This window comes from Carettochelys insculpta, chromosome 18 (assembly GCF_033958435.1).
Source record: "Carettochelys insculpta isolate YL-2023 chromosome 18, ASM3395843v1, whole genome shotgun sequence".
In the NCBI taxonomy this organism is placed as follows: Eukaryota; Metazoa; Chordata; order Testudines; family Carettochelyidae; genus Carettochelys; species Carettochelys insculpta.
This window is the reverse complement of record NC_134154.1, coordinates 16,045,093-16,058,521: the sequence shown is the minus strand read 5'-3', so window position 1 is coordinate 16,058,521 and position 13,429 is coordinate 16,045,093. Positions and strand designations below refer to the sequence as shown.

Below are 13,429 nucleotides of genomic sequence, written 5' to 3'. Positions count from 1 at the left end.
GCTGCTTTACAATTATCAAAGCAAACAGTATCTGAAGACATTCAACTTTTCTTTCAGAGAGGAAAACATTCTCATTCACCAGCACTGACACTCTATTAATCTTTTCCTTGGATACTTATAGAGACTCTTGACAGTGAATTTCCTGTATGAATAAACAGAATTGTGTTCTCAAAATGTGGTATAATCTTGCCAAACTATCATCTTGGGCCAGATTTGTATTTTCAGTGTTTGCAGAAAGATCATAATCCACTAAAAGCCATGGGCCAAATTTTGTTCCACGTTATATCTGTGTAAATCAAGATTAACAATGGAGTAAATAAAGGCAGAGTGTAGTTCTCTATGTTGAAGCATGACTAACTACACTGGAAAAGCAAGGAGAAGTCCTGTGGCATCTTACAGACTAACAGAATTTTTGCAGCATAAGCTTTTGTGGGCAAAGACTCACTTCATCAGATGCACACGATGCACTTGAAGTTGGTTTTTGCCCACAAAAGGTTATGCTCCAAAAATTCTGTTAGTCTATAAGGTGCCACAGGACCTCTCATTGTTTTTGTGGATACAGACTAACATGGCTACTCCTCTGATACATAACTACACTGGAGTGTTTCTGGCAGTAGAGCCCTTCATTATTAGTATAGTACGCATATAAATCAAATGTATATGTAATAAACCTTACTTGAACTAGGAACATATATAATAAAGTTTGGGAGTAGGGTGTTGTATTGGATGTATTGTCATAAGACAGCACAATAATAACTAGTACTTGGAGGATTTCAAAAAGGTCCGAAGGTTAGGTTCACATAATAGAATAAATTAGAAATCTGGCTACTTTCCCAGCCTACACTGGCTTTATCAGTCTGAAAAATTAAGGATGAAAATATGGTGGGATTTCAGGTGTTTCTTCCTTCCTATCCAGGCTAGAAAACAGCTTTCTCTCACATTGTGGAACTATTTTGAACCAGAAAGTGCAGGTTAATATGAATATATGACAAACACAGATTCTGATTTTAAAGGGGAATCTTTTAACTGAACACCTTGAAACCATCAGGTCATGTTTAGTTCAGAGGGTGAGCAAATTTTCAGGCGTCCACATCAAATGGCAAGACTTTGTCACAAATGAGGAGCTTTGGAACAGAGCGGGACAAAAACCACTTGATGTTCAAATCAAGAGAAGAAAGTGGGAATGGCTAGGCCACACTCTCAGAAAACCATCATCAAGTATAGCCCGTCAAACTGTCAAATGGAGCCCACAAGGAAAACGCAAAAGAGGAAGAGCTCGGACAATGTGGAGAAGATCTACTGAGTTTAAAGGACAATAACTGGGGTACTCCTGGAGTCAGCTAGAAGTTCTGTCCTGAGACAGAGTGAAGTGGAGGAGATTTGTAGATGACTTATGCTCCACTCAGAGTACAAGGGTTTAAGTCAAGGAAGTTAAAGATTATTTTATGACCAAGGTACTATACAAGCTAAAGAAGATGAAGACAACTTTATCATGGCACCTTGAAGAGTGTGAATTTTGTATCCATCTACTCAATTTATTTATCTTCCCAACACTCAATGATGTCCAAAGACTAGAGTGACCTCTTTTTCTCCAAGAAAATAACCAGAAGGGAAAATATTTAATAACACGTTGTCCTTAGTGTCAATACATTATTTACCTACAGTACATTTCAACACAGCCCCAAGACTCCAGAGGAATTATACCAATTGTCATCTGCTAAGTATCTGGCTTTGACTCTTTATTTCAATACTTTTTAATAAATAAGATATTTGTACTACCAAGCTTTCTTTTTAAGGCAAGAACCTTTTATCTGACCACTCAATGGAAGCAGATTTTGTTATAGTGAATGACTTGCTGAAAACTCGGTGTAATAGGCATGACACAACTGTGCCAATGCCCCTCTCATTTAACAACCTTCTTGGGCCTGATGGTTACTAATATCTAATGTTGAATTTATTAAATGTTATATTACAATACAAAGTGATACTACCCAAGAAAACGTGCATTTTGCATGAATATCTAAAGCAAATGACCTATTTTATATGAACTCAATCAAACAGCAAAGGAAAGAACGACCATATGAAAACTCATTGCCTAAGGATCTGATTGTACCTTCAGTAAACAATTTCAGATTTTGTTTTAAATTGCATAACAGTGAAGTTATTAGAACTTTGCCTCATTTCAAGCCCACATATTGTATCAGTCTTTTTTTTCAATAGGATTCTATGCTAGTACCTATTTTTATGTTTATTAAAACAAACAGCAGCAAAACCCCTAGAGGCGAGCCTCTGCCACAGATGCACAATCAAGTGTTCCTAATCATCAGGCAATTTTGAATCCTGTTTTTTTTTTTTGTCCACGATAAATCGTAAGAGTCAGCCACAAAGTTTATGTATGGATCGAAGCCTCTCTAAAGTTCTGATGTAACTGGAGCCTGGAATTTTTTGGATTAATCTTTAAATAGATCTGTCTATAAAAATTGGGTGAGATTTTGCAAGGCTTTATTCAGCACTAGTTTATAGGTGAAAGTGGGAAGAAGAGGAAAAGCAGAAGATAAATGCAAACAAACTGATGTTTTTATCTACTTTGAGTCTCATGTGTTGAGCACAAGACTCACCCAACTGTGGTCTCCACCCATGCTCTCAGGGGGTTGTCTGTTTTCCTCCAGCCAGTAGGATTTCAACACTCAGTAGCCAGTCAATGTATTCCACTGCAAAATCTAAGTGTCATCCAAAAGAGAGCCCACACTGCCCCGCACTAGCTCCATTTAACTTAGATTAAGTGCCTCAGCTTCTTTGATTGCAGACTTCTTGTTGATGTTCAGGTCGTCATCCCATGTGGGACAACTTGCCTTGGATTTACATTATCCATGCTGTCATATACCAAAAGGAAAACCATGAGGGTGCATCTCATTGTTCATGACAGTGATTAAATCTAATGCACTCCTGTGGGAAGCAATGCTCCCTCTAACATTTTCCATCCGTGTGCAGAATAAATTTTATGTGAACGAGGCACATGCACCACCAGTAGAAACACATGTTGCTGGCTATGTGCACTCAGCTAATCACTTGGGCAGCATTTCAGCCTCTCCTGGATAGCCACTCAAGTACACAGCTTCCAGGGAACATTGGTAGGAAGTGTAACATTTCTTATAATCTAGGCTTTAGAGACTGGATGAAAAAGAGGTATGGGAAAATTTGTGTTGCTGCTATCAATACAATATTCAATTGTACCATGTCATATGATGCTCGCTAACTAAGATAAACAGAATGCTCTAATACAGTTATGATGTAGTTTTAAAGCCATACAGCACCTCTCCGTAAGTGATTGTATTGTTGTAAACCCTCATTTCAGGATAGACGTTCTCCAGGTACCACTTAAAACTTCGGCACTGCAGTCGCTGTCGTAGAGCTATTCTCTCTGAAACATCTCCAAAGTCAACTCCTGGGTTCTGAAAAGCAGGAATACAGCAGAAAAATCCCATCATATTGACTTCCAGCTGTTTTCTTTACATGAAACCAATCTGGAGTTTGTTCGCAAGTTACGTTTCGTCTTTTCCTTTGTAAGCAACTACTTATTGTACAGCTGACCTGTACAACAGATGATAATGAGTAATGAAACCTTGCTGGAAAATGAGAAACAAATAAAGGGACCAATACAAACCAAAACAGAAACAAAATTTTAAAAATGGAAATTATGGTCACCAGCGCAGTGCTAAGTGTTTGCAATTAAACTTTAATGTAACTGTCCTGCTTACAGATTTTGTTACAAATTCAGGGCCTAATGCTGATCAAGGCATAGGTCTACATTACAGCCAGGAGTGTGAAATGCAGCTTGTGTAGACGGACCCATGCTACCTTGCTGAAAGTAGCAAGGAGGGCATGGCAGTGAGTACAGGCTTCTCCATGGGCTGCACAAGCCTGCTCAGTCCCTCTGGGTAGATTCTTCTTGTGCATGCTGCTCTAAAGCACATGCTACTGCATCCTCACTGCTGTTTTAAAGCTAATGTGGGCACATCTACATGAGCTGAAAATCACACGCAAGCTGCAGGGCAGACATACCCTCTAGGTGTGTCTAACACTGCCATGTCTGCCCAGGATTAGTAGAATTTGAGTGAGCATACCCTGGGTTTGTTAATTAAGGGCCTGAGCATCTATATTCATTTATAACCACAGGTCAGGAAAAACTGAACTCTGGGTTCCAACCTGAGGCTCCAGCATCTATGCTGCATTATGCAGCCCTGAGCCCAATCACCGTCCCAAAATGGCGTGCTCGAGCCTTTTGCTCATGGTGCAGTGTGGGAAAACATCACCGGCCACCCATCCTGACTGAGCAGAGGCCAAAGACTGTCAGCCCATAGGAATGTGGCAAGCATTGGCTACATTCCCAGAACAAGAGTCCAGCAGAGATGTGTCTACGCTGCAAAGAAACAGCATGAATTCTGGGTCCCAGTTTGACTCAAGCTCACACCTTCTTTCCCCCTGTAGGGTTTTGGGGCCTTGTGTCTGAGCCCTATGTGAATTCCATTTGTGTATATAAGGAAGGATTCTTAGGTTTGAACCCAAGCCCAAATCCTGGGCTTACACTATAACGAAGACACATCCTAAATTACACCAGTTTTACACTGCCGTACTCCAGTGACTGACTTCTACAGAGTTACATCAGTTCAAATGGGATCAGGATTAAGCCTTCCAAAACTCAGGCCTGTAAAAGGATCATTACTCTTCACTTCGTCTCCATGTCCACATGAATCAGAACTGATTTGTGGAGTTTTGATGTAACACATGATGAAACTCGGCACCCACTGGTGGAACTTGCCTTTGAGATTTTTTGCATATATGTGAACACAAAATTTAACACAATATTGAGGTTGAAGTATTAACTCATGTGATCCAAAATAAAAGCCAGATCTTCAGTGGGTGAAAATCAGCAGACCTCCTTTGACAGCAAGCAGGACTTCACTAGAGCTACACTGATTTATATCACCCAAGGATCTGTCCAAATGTTTATATGAATGTCCAGTGAACTGAAGGTGAAGAGCTTTGCATTAGTGTAGTTGTAAGCACCTTATATATTTCTTTCAGAAAGATCCCCCTGTTTTGAACAGACAGTACTGAATACCGGGTTACAGTTAGGCAGTGTATCTGAGCTTGAGCTTTCTTAGTACACCAAAAGAAAAACCAACTTAGTAACACCCAGCTTTTCCATTTGTCACATAAACAGTTTGCTGTGTGCACTGCTGCTTGATGCATATTTTGTCACTGGTCTGTATATGGCATCCATTCAAATGAATGGGAATTCCAATGGTGTATTAATTCAGCCACATAGATCTAGCTGATGTTACACATCATTCAATGTGAAGAAGGTTAATTGGTAAACATAAAATTCCTGGATCACTGAAGTTGGCAGGGAAAGGATTACAAAAAAGGGCATAACCAAATCTTTGGTGCATTGGAATAATGGATTCTTGTCTTGTTAAAAAAATTTGCAGATTCATAGGAGCGTTGTTTTCTTTTGTGTCAATCAATCAATCACCCTCTATCCAGAAGGCAAACCATTTACAGACTCTGAGTGGCTTAGAACAGCGATCAAGGACAGAAAGGTTAGCATGTTGTGGACTGATACGGTAGGCGTTGGCAATGTTACTGTTTGTTTTACTGTCAAAGAGTGCTCACTATTCTGCTACAATTAGACCAATCTCCATCTCCTTCACAATTCCATTTCAACCAAAAATAAATTTTAGTGACAAGCAGGCGTGTTTTGCAGCTGCCTGTCCTGTTGTACTTGTTTCAGGTAAGCTATAGGCATAGTGTGAGGATTATTGGCTCGCAATATTGTGCAACACAGTCAATGCTTAATAGTGATGTGAATATGATAGCTAACTCTTGTTGATCAAGCAGGGTGGCTTTTCCCTCTCTAACAACCATACAATCTATTCCTATCACCAATGACAGTCCAGTCCTGTTTATTGCTACATTTTAATGCCCCAGTGCAACAGGGCTGTGAAACAACGGCACCCTAACTCTTTTTTTAAAGACCTAATAGGGTTATTTTTATGATGTACATTTTATCTATCATTTTCTTTTATAGAAAGTGAATTTTAATGTACCATGCATCTTGGCAGTTTATGTTCTCCAGAACAAATGCACCTGTTCTTTTTTTTTTTTGAAAGCTTTATAGTTTTAGTGCAGAAAATTGCATCGAAAGGGAACAGAGCTCTTTAAAAAAATCATGTTTGGGAGTAAGTGTTTATCTAAATGCCTTCTTCTACTCTCAACATTCATTTGTGGAAACCATCAAGCAAACAAAGTTAGTAGAGGTTAAACCTCTTTTGTCTGGCACCTTTGGGACCTGACTGGTGCCGGACAAAGAATTAGGAGAATCACAGGAGATCAATATTTCCTAGCATGCTGCCAACACTTGAGTTACTTACTGGGCACTTAGAAGACATTAAGGGGTAAGTTACAACTAAATAACAGCACAGACACTGGGAGCCAGGACTGGTGGCTGTAAACAAACTTTATGGGAGTACAGAAAACTTGGCTGCACCCATGATAAGTGGTCATCTGGTTAACTAAAATCATATTGCATTACGGATATTGCCAGATGAGAGAGTGCTGGACTAGAGAGGTTCAACCTGTATATGGACAAATGAACAAATTCCTATATAACATTCTAAATTCTCATCTTGTAGATGAATTGTGCACAATGGATATATGTTAAATGATATATTTATGAGGTAAACTGGAACTTAATTCACTGTACCATTTTACTTATATGACATTAGTGTTTAAAGAACCCAAACAATATTAGGGTCTATTGTGGTAGGTAGTATATAAGCACATAGCCATGCTTACAGAACAGAGACCAAACTACAAAGCTAGAACAATATTCTATGCTGATAAGCTCCATTTAAACACTCCAGAGTAAACTGGTGTAAAAACAGTGAAGAATCAGGCTCAGCATGCGTATGTGTATCACACACCATGGTATTTATTTTCAGACATTTCAGGGTGCTTATCTGTGTAATATTTGAGTAGCTCAAAGATCAATGAACTCATAAATGAATGACTTCGTCCCAAGAATCAACTAGGTTCAGTTCACTGTGTTAGGTTTAGGCCATCAATTTGGGTCATCGCGCATCAATATGCTATTGAATTTATTCTGGGGAAACAAATAAATATGACAGAGTTCTTTATTTCAAATATTTGCTGCTACGAAAGTTAGCAGGTGATGGACTTAGCAGTGCCACCCCATGGAAAAAGAGGTAACTTAGACCAGTGATCCATAGCTGTCTCACCTTCACTCCGGTGTTCTCCACTCACCGTCATTGGAATGTTCCATGCCATGTAAACATGAGACTTGAAGTCATCCATCCAGACCTCAGCAGCCCGCAGGGCATTGCGCTTTGCATAGTAATCAATGTCGTTGTTGTAAGGTTTCTTTGTGCGTTCAATATGGGCAACTCTAGAGCAAGGTAACACCTCCATGCTTCCTCCGCATTGCCAGACCTATGAGGGAGGTGGTGGTTACAACAACAACAACAACAACAAAAACATGAAACAAGAAAGAACTTTTCCCACAAAAGTGGCTGACGTGACTGTGATGTAACACATTCAGGCCAGGGGGTGCAGAAGAGTGCCAGAAGGGAACTATACTAGCCCCAGATTAAATAGGTCCCTGTTCCCAGTGTAAACAAACAGAAGATAATCCAGAACTAACAGGAACTGGCCAGAATCAATCAGGGCAATCAAGACAATTAAAGCATCTGGTGCCAGTTAGAAAGATCCTGGTGTCAAGTGAGTCAGACTAATCAGAACACCTGGGGCCAATTAAGAACTAGTTGGGACTGGTTAAAAAGGCTCCACGTCCTGCTCTGTACCGCTTGACTTTGAGGGGCTCCAGAGTCTATGGAATTTGGTTTCCCCACTTTTCCCCTTGCTGGCCAACGATAAGAGTAGCTCAATCAACAGCAAGCTGAAATGGAGGGCTGCTGTGACAAAAAATCCACCTAAAACAGCAGGACCCACTGAGGTAGAAGATGGGCTTTGTCACAGTGTAAGTTATTGTATGCAAGTGAGACATCAGTCTGTGGTGACTTGAGAGAGTCAGTGCTCTCTGAGCCTGTAGGCAAAGCAGCAACTGCATGAGAAATGGAAACACCTGGATATTAGGGACCAAATGTGGGTAGTGTAAACTGACACAGGTCCATTAAAAGTAGTTGAGAATCTAACCCTGACAGTCATTGCATTTATGGGTTGTGTGCTTGTGTACACGGGGCAGTGCGGTATGTGGGGTCTTCCCTGCACAAATTTCCATATGAACTAATTAGTTTCCAGTACCTCAGGAATGCACATTTCTGAAATGAGCTATGTGAGTTCAATGCAGTGGGCATGGAAAATATCAGATGGGGCATTCAGCACTGGAGTATGTAGGAGCTTGAAATTTTCCATAAGTGAAAAAGTACCCAAAAAGTACAGTGCTGGGGGAGGGGAGGTGGGAATGTATTTAAATACAACTCACTGGTGTCCCTCTGGAAGACTACTTCTGTCAAAGTACACACACAAATGTGTCACATCTTGATTGTACTCAAGTATCCAGAAGCAAAAGCAGCTGCACTTTTACACAAGCAACTATTTGGATACTTCTTCCACCTCTGAAATTTGCCCTTCGGTTACACAGGGCAGGGAAGGAAAGAGTAGGGGCATGAGAAATGTAAACAGAAACCAAGCGACACGTCACTTTCAATTTCCCACTATGCAAACCCACACTGTGATTTTGAAAGTCAGGCTATTCTTCCTTTTTAAAAAGTGGCCTCTGTAAGCTTCAGCGCTTTGCACTTCCACAATTCGCTCTTTAAAATAAAAGTGTTTCTCTGTCTTTATCCCACAAGGAACCATCGCTGGCCTACCCATTTGGAATGGCTGTTTGGGAATAAAACTCTAGTGTCTATATTGAACTGTTCTGTACAAAGCCTGAAAACAATCTTGCCTGGTTCCTTGGGTATGTAAGGCTGCCATGATCATGCTGCCCCTTTCAAGTGCTCACTCGAGCAGAGTGAATACATATACATCTGCCTGGGCTTGAAAATACCCCACCTAGCTGCTGTATACACATACCTTGAACAAAGCAGAGAGGGTTAAAACAGTATTTTAAAGAAGTCTTACTGAAGGCAAAAGCAAAGAGGGGTTCTGTGGCACCTTACAGACTAACAGAAATGTATGAGCATAAGCTTTCATGGTCTTTGCCCACGAAAGCTTATGCTCATACATTTCTGTTAGCCTATAAGATGCCGCAGGACCCTTCGTTGCTTTTGCAGATCCAGACTAACACGGCTACCCCTCCGATACTGAAGGCACAAGAACAAACTATTCTGCTGCATAGTAAGAAAAGCAAATATGGTAGGCAACCAGCTTGGCTTAACAGGGAAATCCTTGGGGAGCTTAAATTCAAAAAGGATGTGCATAGGAAGTGGAAACATGGACAGATGACAAAGGAGAAGTATAAACATATGGCTGGAGAATGCCAGGCAGTAATCAGGTAAGCGAAAGCACAGTTGGAACTGCAGCTGGCAAGGGATGTGAAAGGTAACATGAAGGGTTTCTACAGGCAAGTTACCAATAAGAGGGTTATCATGGAAGGTGTGGGGCTGTTACTGTATAAGAGAGGTAACAGATGATGTAAGAAAAGCTAAAGTACTCAATGCTTTTTTTGCCTCAGTCTTCACAGACAAGGATAGCTCCCACACTGCAGGGCTAGACAATGCAGTATGGGAAGGTGGAAGGCAGCCCTCAGTGGGGAAGGAATGAGTTAAGAGCTACCTAGAAAAACTAGATGTACACACATCCCTGGGTCTGGATTAATGCACCTAAGGGTACTGAGGGAATTGGCAGATGTCATTGCTGAGCCTTTGGTCATTATCTTTGAAGACTCAGGAAATCAGGAGAGATCCCAGATGGCTGGAAAAAGGTAACTGTAGCGCCCATCTTTAAAAAGGGAAAGAAGGACAATCCTGGACCGGTCAGTCTTACCTCAGTCCTTGGGAAAATAATGGAGGGGATCCTCAAGGAATCCATTTTGGAGCACTTGGAAGAAGGGAAAGTGATCAAAAGTAGTCAACATGGATTCACCAAGGGCAAGTCATGCCTGACTAATCTTATTAGCTTCTATGATGAGGTAACAGGCTCTGTGGACATGGGGAAGTTGGTGGATGTGATATACCTTGACTTCAGCAAAGCTTTTGATACAGTCTCCCACAGCATTCTTGCCCATAAGTTAAGAAAGTATGGATTTGACAGATGGACTATAAGATGGATGGAAAGCTGGCTTGCCGGTTGGGCCCAGTGGGTAGTGGTCAATGATCTGGATGGTGGTCTGTTTCAAGTGGAGTGCTGCAAGACTCAGTTCTGGGGCCTGTGTTGTTCAACATTTTTATTAATGACCTGGATGACGGACCAAACGTACCCTCAGCAAGTCTATGGCTGACACCAAGCTAGGGGAGAAGTAGATGCATTCAAAGGTACAGATAGGATCCAGAGTGACCTGGATACATTGTAGGATTGGGCCAAAAGAAATCTGATGTGGTTGGACAAGGAGATGTGTAGAGTCCTAAACTTGTGATGGAAGAATCCCAAGCATTGTTATAGGCTGGGGACTTACTGGCTAAGCAGCAGTACAGCAGAAAGGGACCTAGGGATTATGGTGAATGAAAGGCTGGATATGAGTAAACAGTATGCTCTTGTAGCCAAGAAGGCTAACAGCATATTAGGGTGCATTAGGAGGAGCATTTCAAGCAGATCTGGAGAAGTTGTTGTTCCTCTCTATTCGGAACTGGTGAGGCCACATCTAGAGCATTGCATCCAGTTTTGGGCCTCCAGTAAAGAAAGGATGTGGATTTGCTTGAGCAGGTTCAGCAGAGGGCAAGAAAAATGATTAAGGGGCTGGAGCACATGACCTATGAGGAGAGACTGAGGGATTTGGGTGTATTTAGTTTGCAGAAGGGAAGACTGAGGGGTGATTTAGTGGCAGCCTTCAATGTCATAAAGGGGAGCTCTACAGAGGATGGAGAGAAACTGTTCTCAGTGGCATCATATAGCAGACCAAGGAACAATAGTCTGAAGTTACAGAAGGAGAGGAATAGCTTTGATATTAGGAGAAACTACTTCACCAAGAGGGTGGTGAAGCACTGGAATGCATTGCATAGAGAGGCGGGGAATCTCCATCCTTAGAGGTTTTTAAGTCCTGGCTTGACACAGTCCTGGCTGGGATGACTTAGTGGGGGTTGATCTTGCTTGAAGCAGGGGGCTGAACTCAATGATCTCCTGAGGTCCTTTCCAGCCCTATGAGTCTATGGTTCTACCTGTGTAGGCCTTAGGTTTCATTGGGTAAGTGTAGCAGGTGCTGCTCATCCACTTACTTCATCCAGGAGTACATGGGCAAAAAAGGAGTGGGAAATGAACAGAGCATTGGCTCCAGCTCCCTGCTCTGTGGACAGCGTAATACATAATCAGATGCTAGCATAAGCCAGCTGATAAAGCCAAGGGAAAGCAGAGAGGGAAAGAGGTGTCTCTCTGATTACAGAGCCACCTAGCACTACCACTATGCTGATGAAGCTTATGCATCTCAACCTGCATTTGAAGTCTTAGTCCAGCCATAAACAATCCAAGACATCTTCAAATATAAGTAAGACTCCATCGCTTCCCAAGGCCATATACTGCTGAGAATAACAGCTCCATTTCCACACAGGTAAAAAGATGAGGGCATATGTACATTACACATCACATGCCCCTTCAGAAAGAAAATCAGACAAATTGCTTGGAGAATGGCAGAGCAAATCCTGATCCCCTACACTGCTTTTTAAAAAAATAGTTTGTTAGATGATATTCATTTATTTATTGCCCTTCTAGTTGTGGACTAGTAAATTACCGGCCATGGAAATTTGCATTTGATAAATGGAACACGCTGACGTATGCCTAGAACTTCCACTGTGAAGGGAAAGTACGCTTCCCACACCCCCGGTAAGGGAAATGCTCAGTACACTCAGTATATTGCTATTTGTTCCACTGAGCTTGGGGTTCAGCTGTGTAATATATTGTACATTTTCCTTCTCTTGATATGGTTAATGACCTTGTAATTTTTATTTACATATTTTGAGACCAAGAAGAAATACATTATGTGAGTGATAGATTTATTTCTCTCTAACACTGACACTGAAACAAAATAGAGAGACTAAAAGGTACTGAACCACAGCATTAAGAGAAATTGCTTAGCTCATCTATAGATTCAACATGACTAGTCATTTCCTAGTGATGAATTCTCCCCCGATGAAATCCGCAGGGGACCAGGGCATCAAACTTTGAAGAAAACAGCACCAAATAATAATATTAATAATAATGCCTCAGGGTGCAGAACACTTGCCCTGTCAAACATGCTATGTGCAGTTTAGCAGACAGTGCAAATTTGCATGTTTACCCCTCTGCCAGCACTCAGATTGCTTTGCATTTCATTCTTGTCTCCCCGCTTCTCCCATCCTCTGAGCAGGAACCAGATATCTGCTGAAGATGAGTCACATGAACCCTTTGTGAGACGTGATCAAAGATGCCGAGAACGAGAATGTTTCAGCACATGAAATGGACAAGATAGTTCTGAGCTACTGTCACTCAGACTGTAGTCAGTTCTCCAGGGACCCCTTCAAATGTCCTTTTGTATAAGACATATCCCATATTCATTCCACATCTGATAAAACTTAGCACTGACACAGCAGCTCTCACTCAGAGCTCTCAAAGTGCCTTACTCAGGTGAGTAGCATCGAAATCCTCATTTCAAAGATGAAGAACCAAAGATACTGAGAATTTAAGACCCACATGTTCCAAACTTGGTGACTCATTCTGGATGTGTCCATTTTTGGATGCCTATTTTAAACATGTGTAGGACCTCGGCTTCATGGGTGATGAGAACCCATGATACCAACTGATGTTTCCAGCACCCGGGCTACATCTACACGTGAAGCCTACATCGAAATAGGCTATTTCGATGAGTAACGTCTACACGTGCTCCAGGGCTGGCAACGTCGATGTTCAACTTCGACGTTGCGCAGCACCACATCGAAATAGGTGCTGCGAGGGAACGTCTACGGCTACGTCTACATGTGCAGCCAACATCGAAATAGTCTATTTCGATGAATAACGTCTACACGTCCTCCAGGGCCGGCAACGTCGATGTTCAACTTCGACGTTGCTCAGCCCAACATCGAAATAGGCGCAGCGAGGGAACGTCTACACGTCAAAGTAGCACACATCGAAATAGGGATGCCAGGCACAGCTGCAGACAGGGTCACAGGGCGGACTCAACAGCCAGCCGCTCCCTTAAAGGGCCCCTCCCAGACACAGTTGCACTAAACAACACAAGATACACAGAGCTGACAACTGG

At 41.8% G+C, this 13,429-nt stretch overlaps 1 protein-coding gene across 1 annotated transcript in view; it reads right to left on the bottom strand.

Moving 5' to 3' along the window:
* GALNT9 (polypeptide N-acetylgalactosaminyltransferase 9) overlaps nucleotides 1-13,429 on the bottom strand; it is a 299,274-nt gene that overhangs the window by 22,124 nt on the left and 263,721 nt on the right. The window contains exons 7-8 of the mRNA XM_075012730.1: nucleotides 7,327-7,512; nucleotides 3,315-3,452 (exon numbers count right to left, since the gene is read on the bottom strand). Of these exons, the coding sequence (XP_074868831.1) occupies nucleotides 3,315-3,452; nucleotides 7,327-7,512 (324 nt within the window). The remainder of the gene's footprint in view (nucleotides 1-3,314; nucleotides 3,453-7,326; nucleotides 7,513-13,429) is intronic.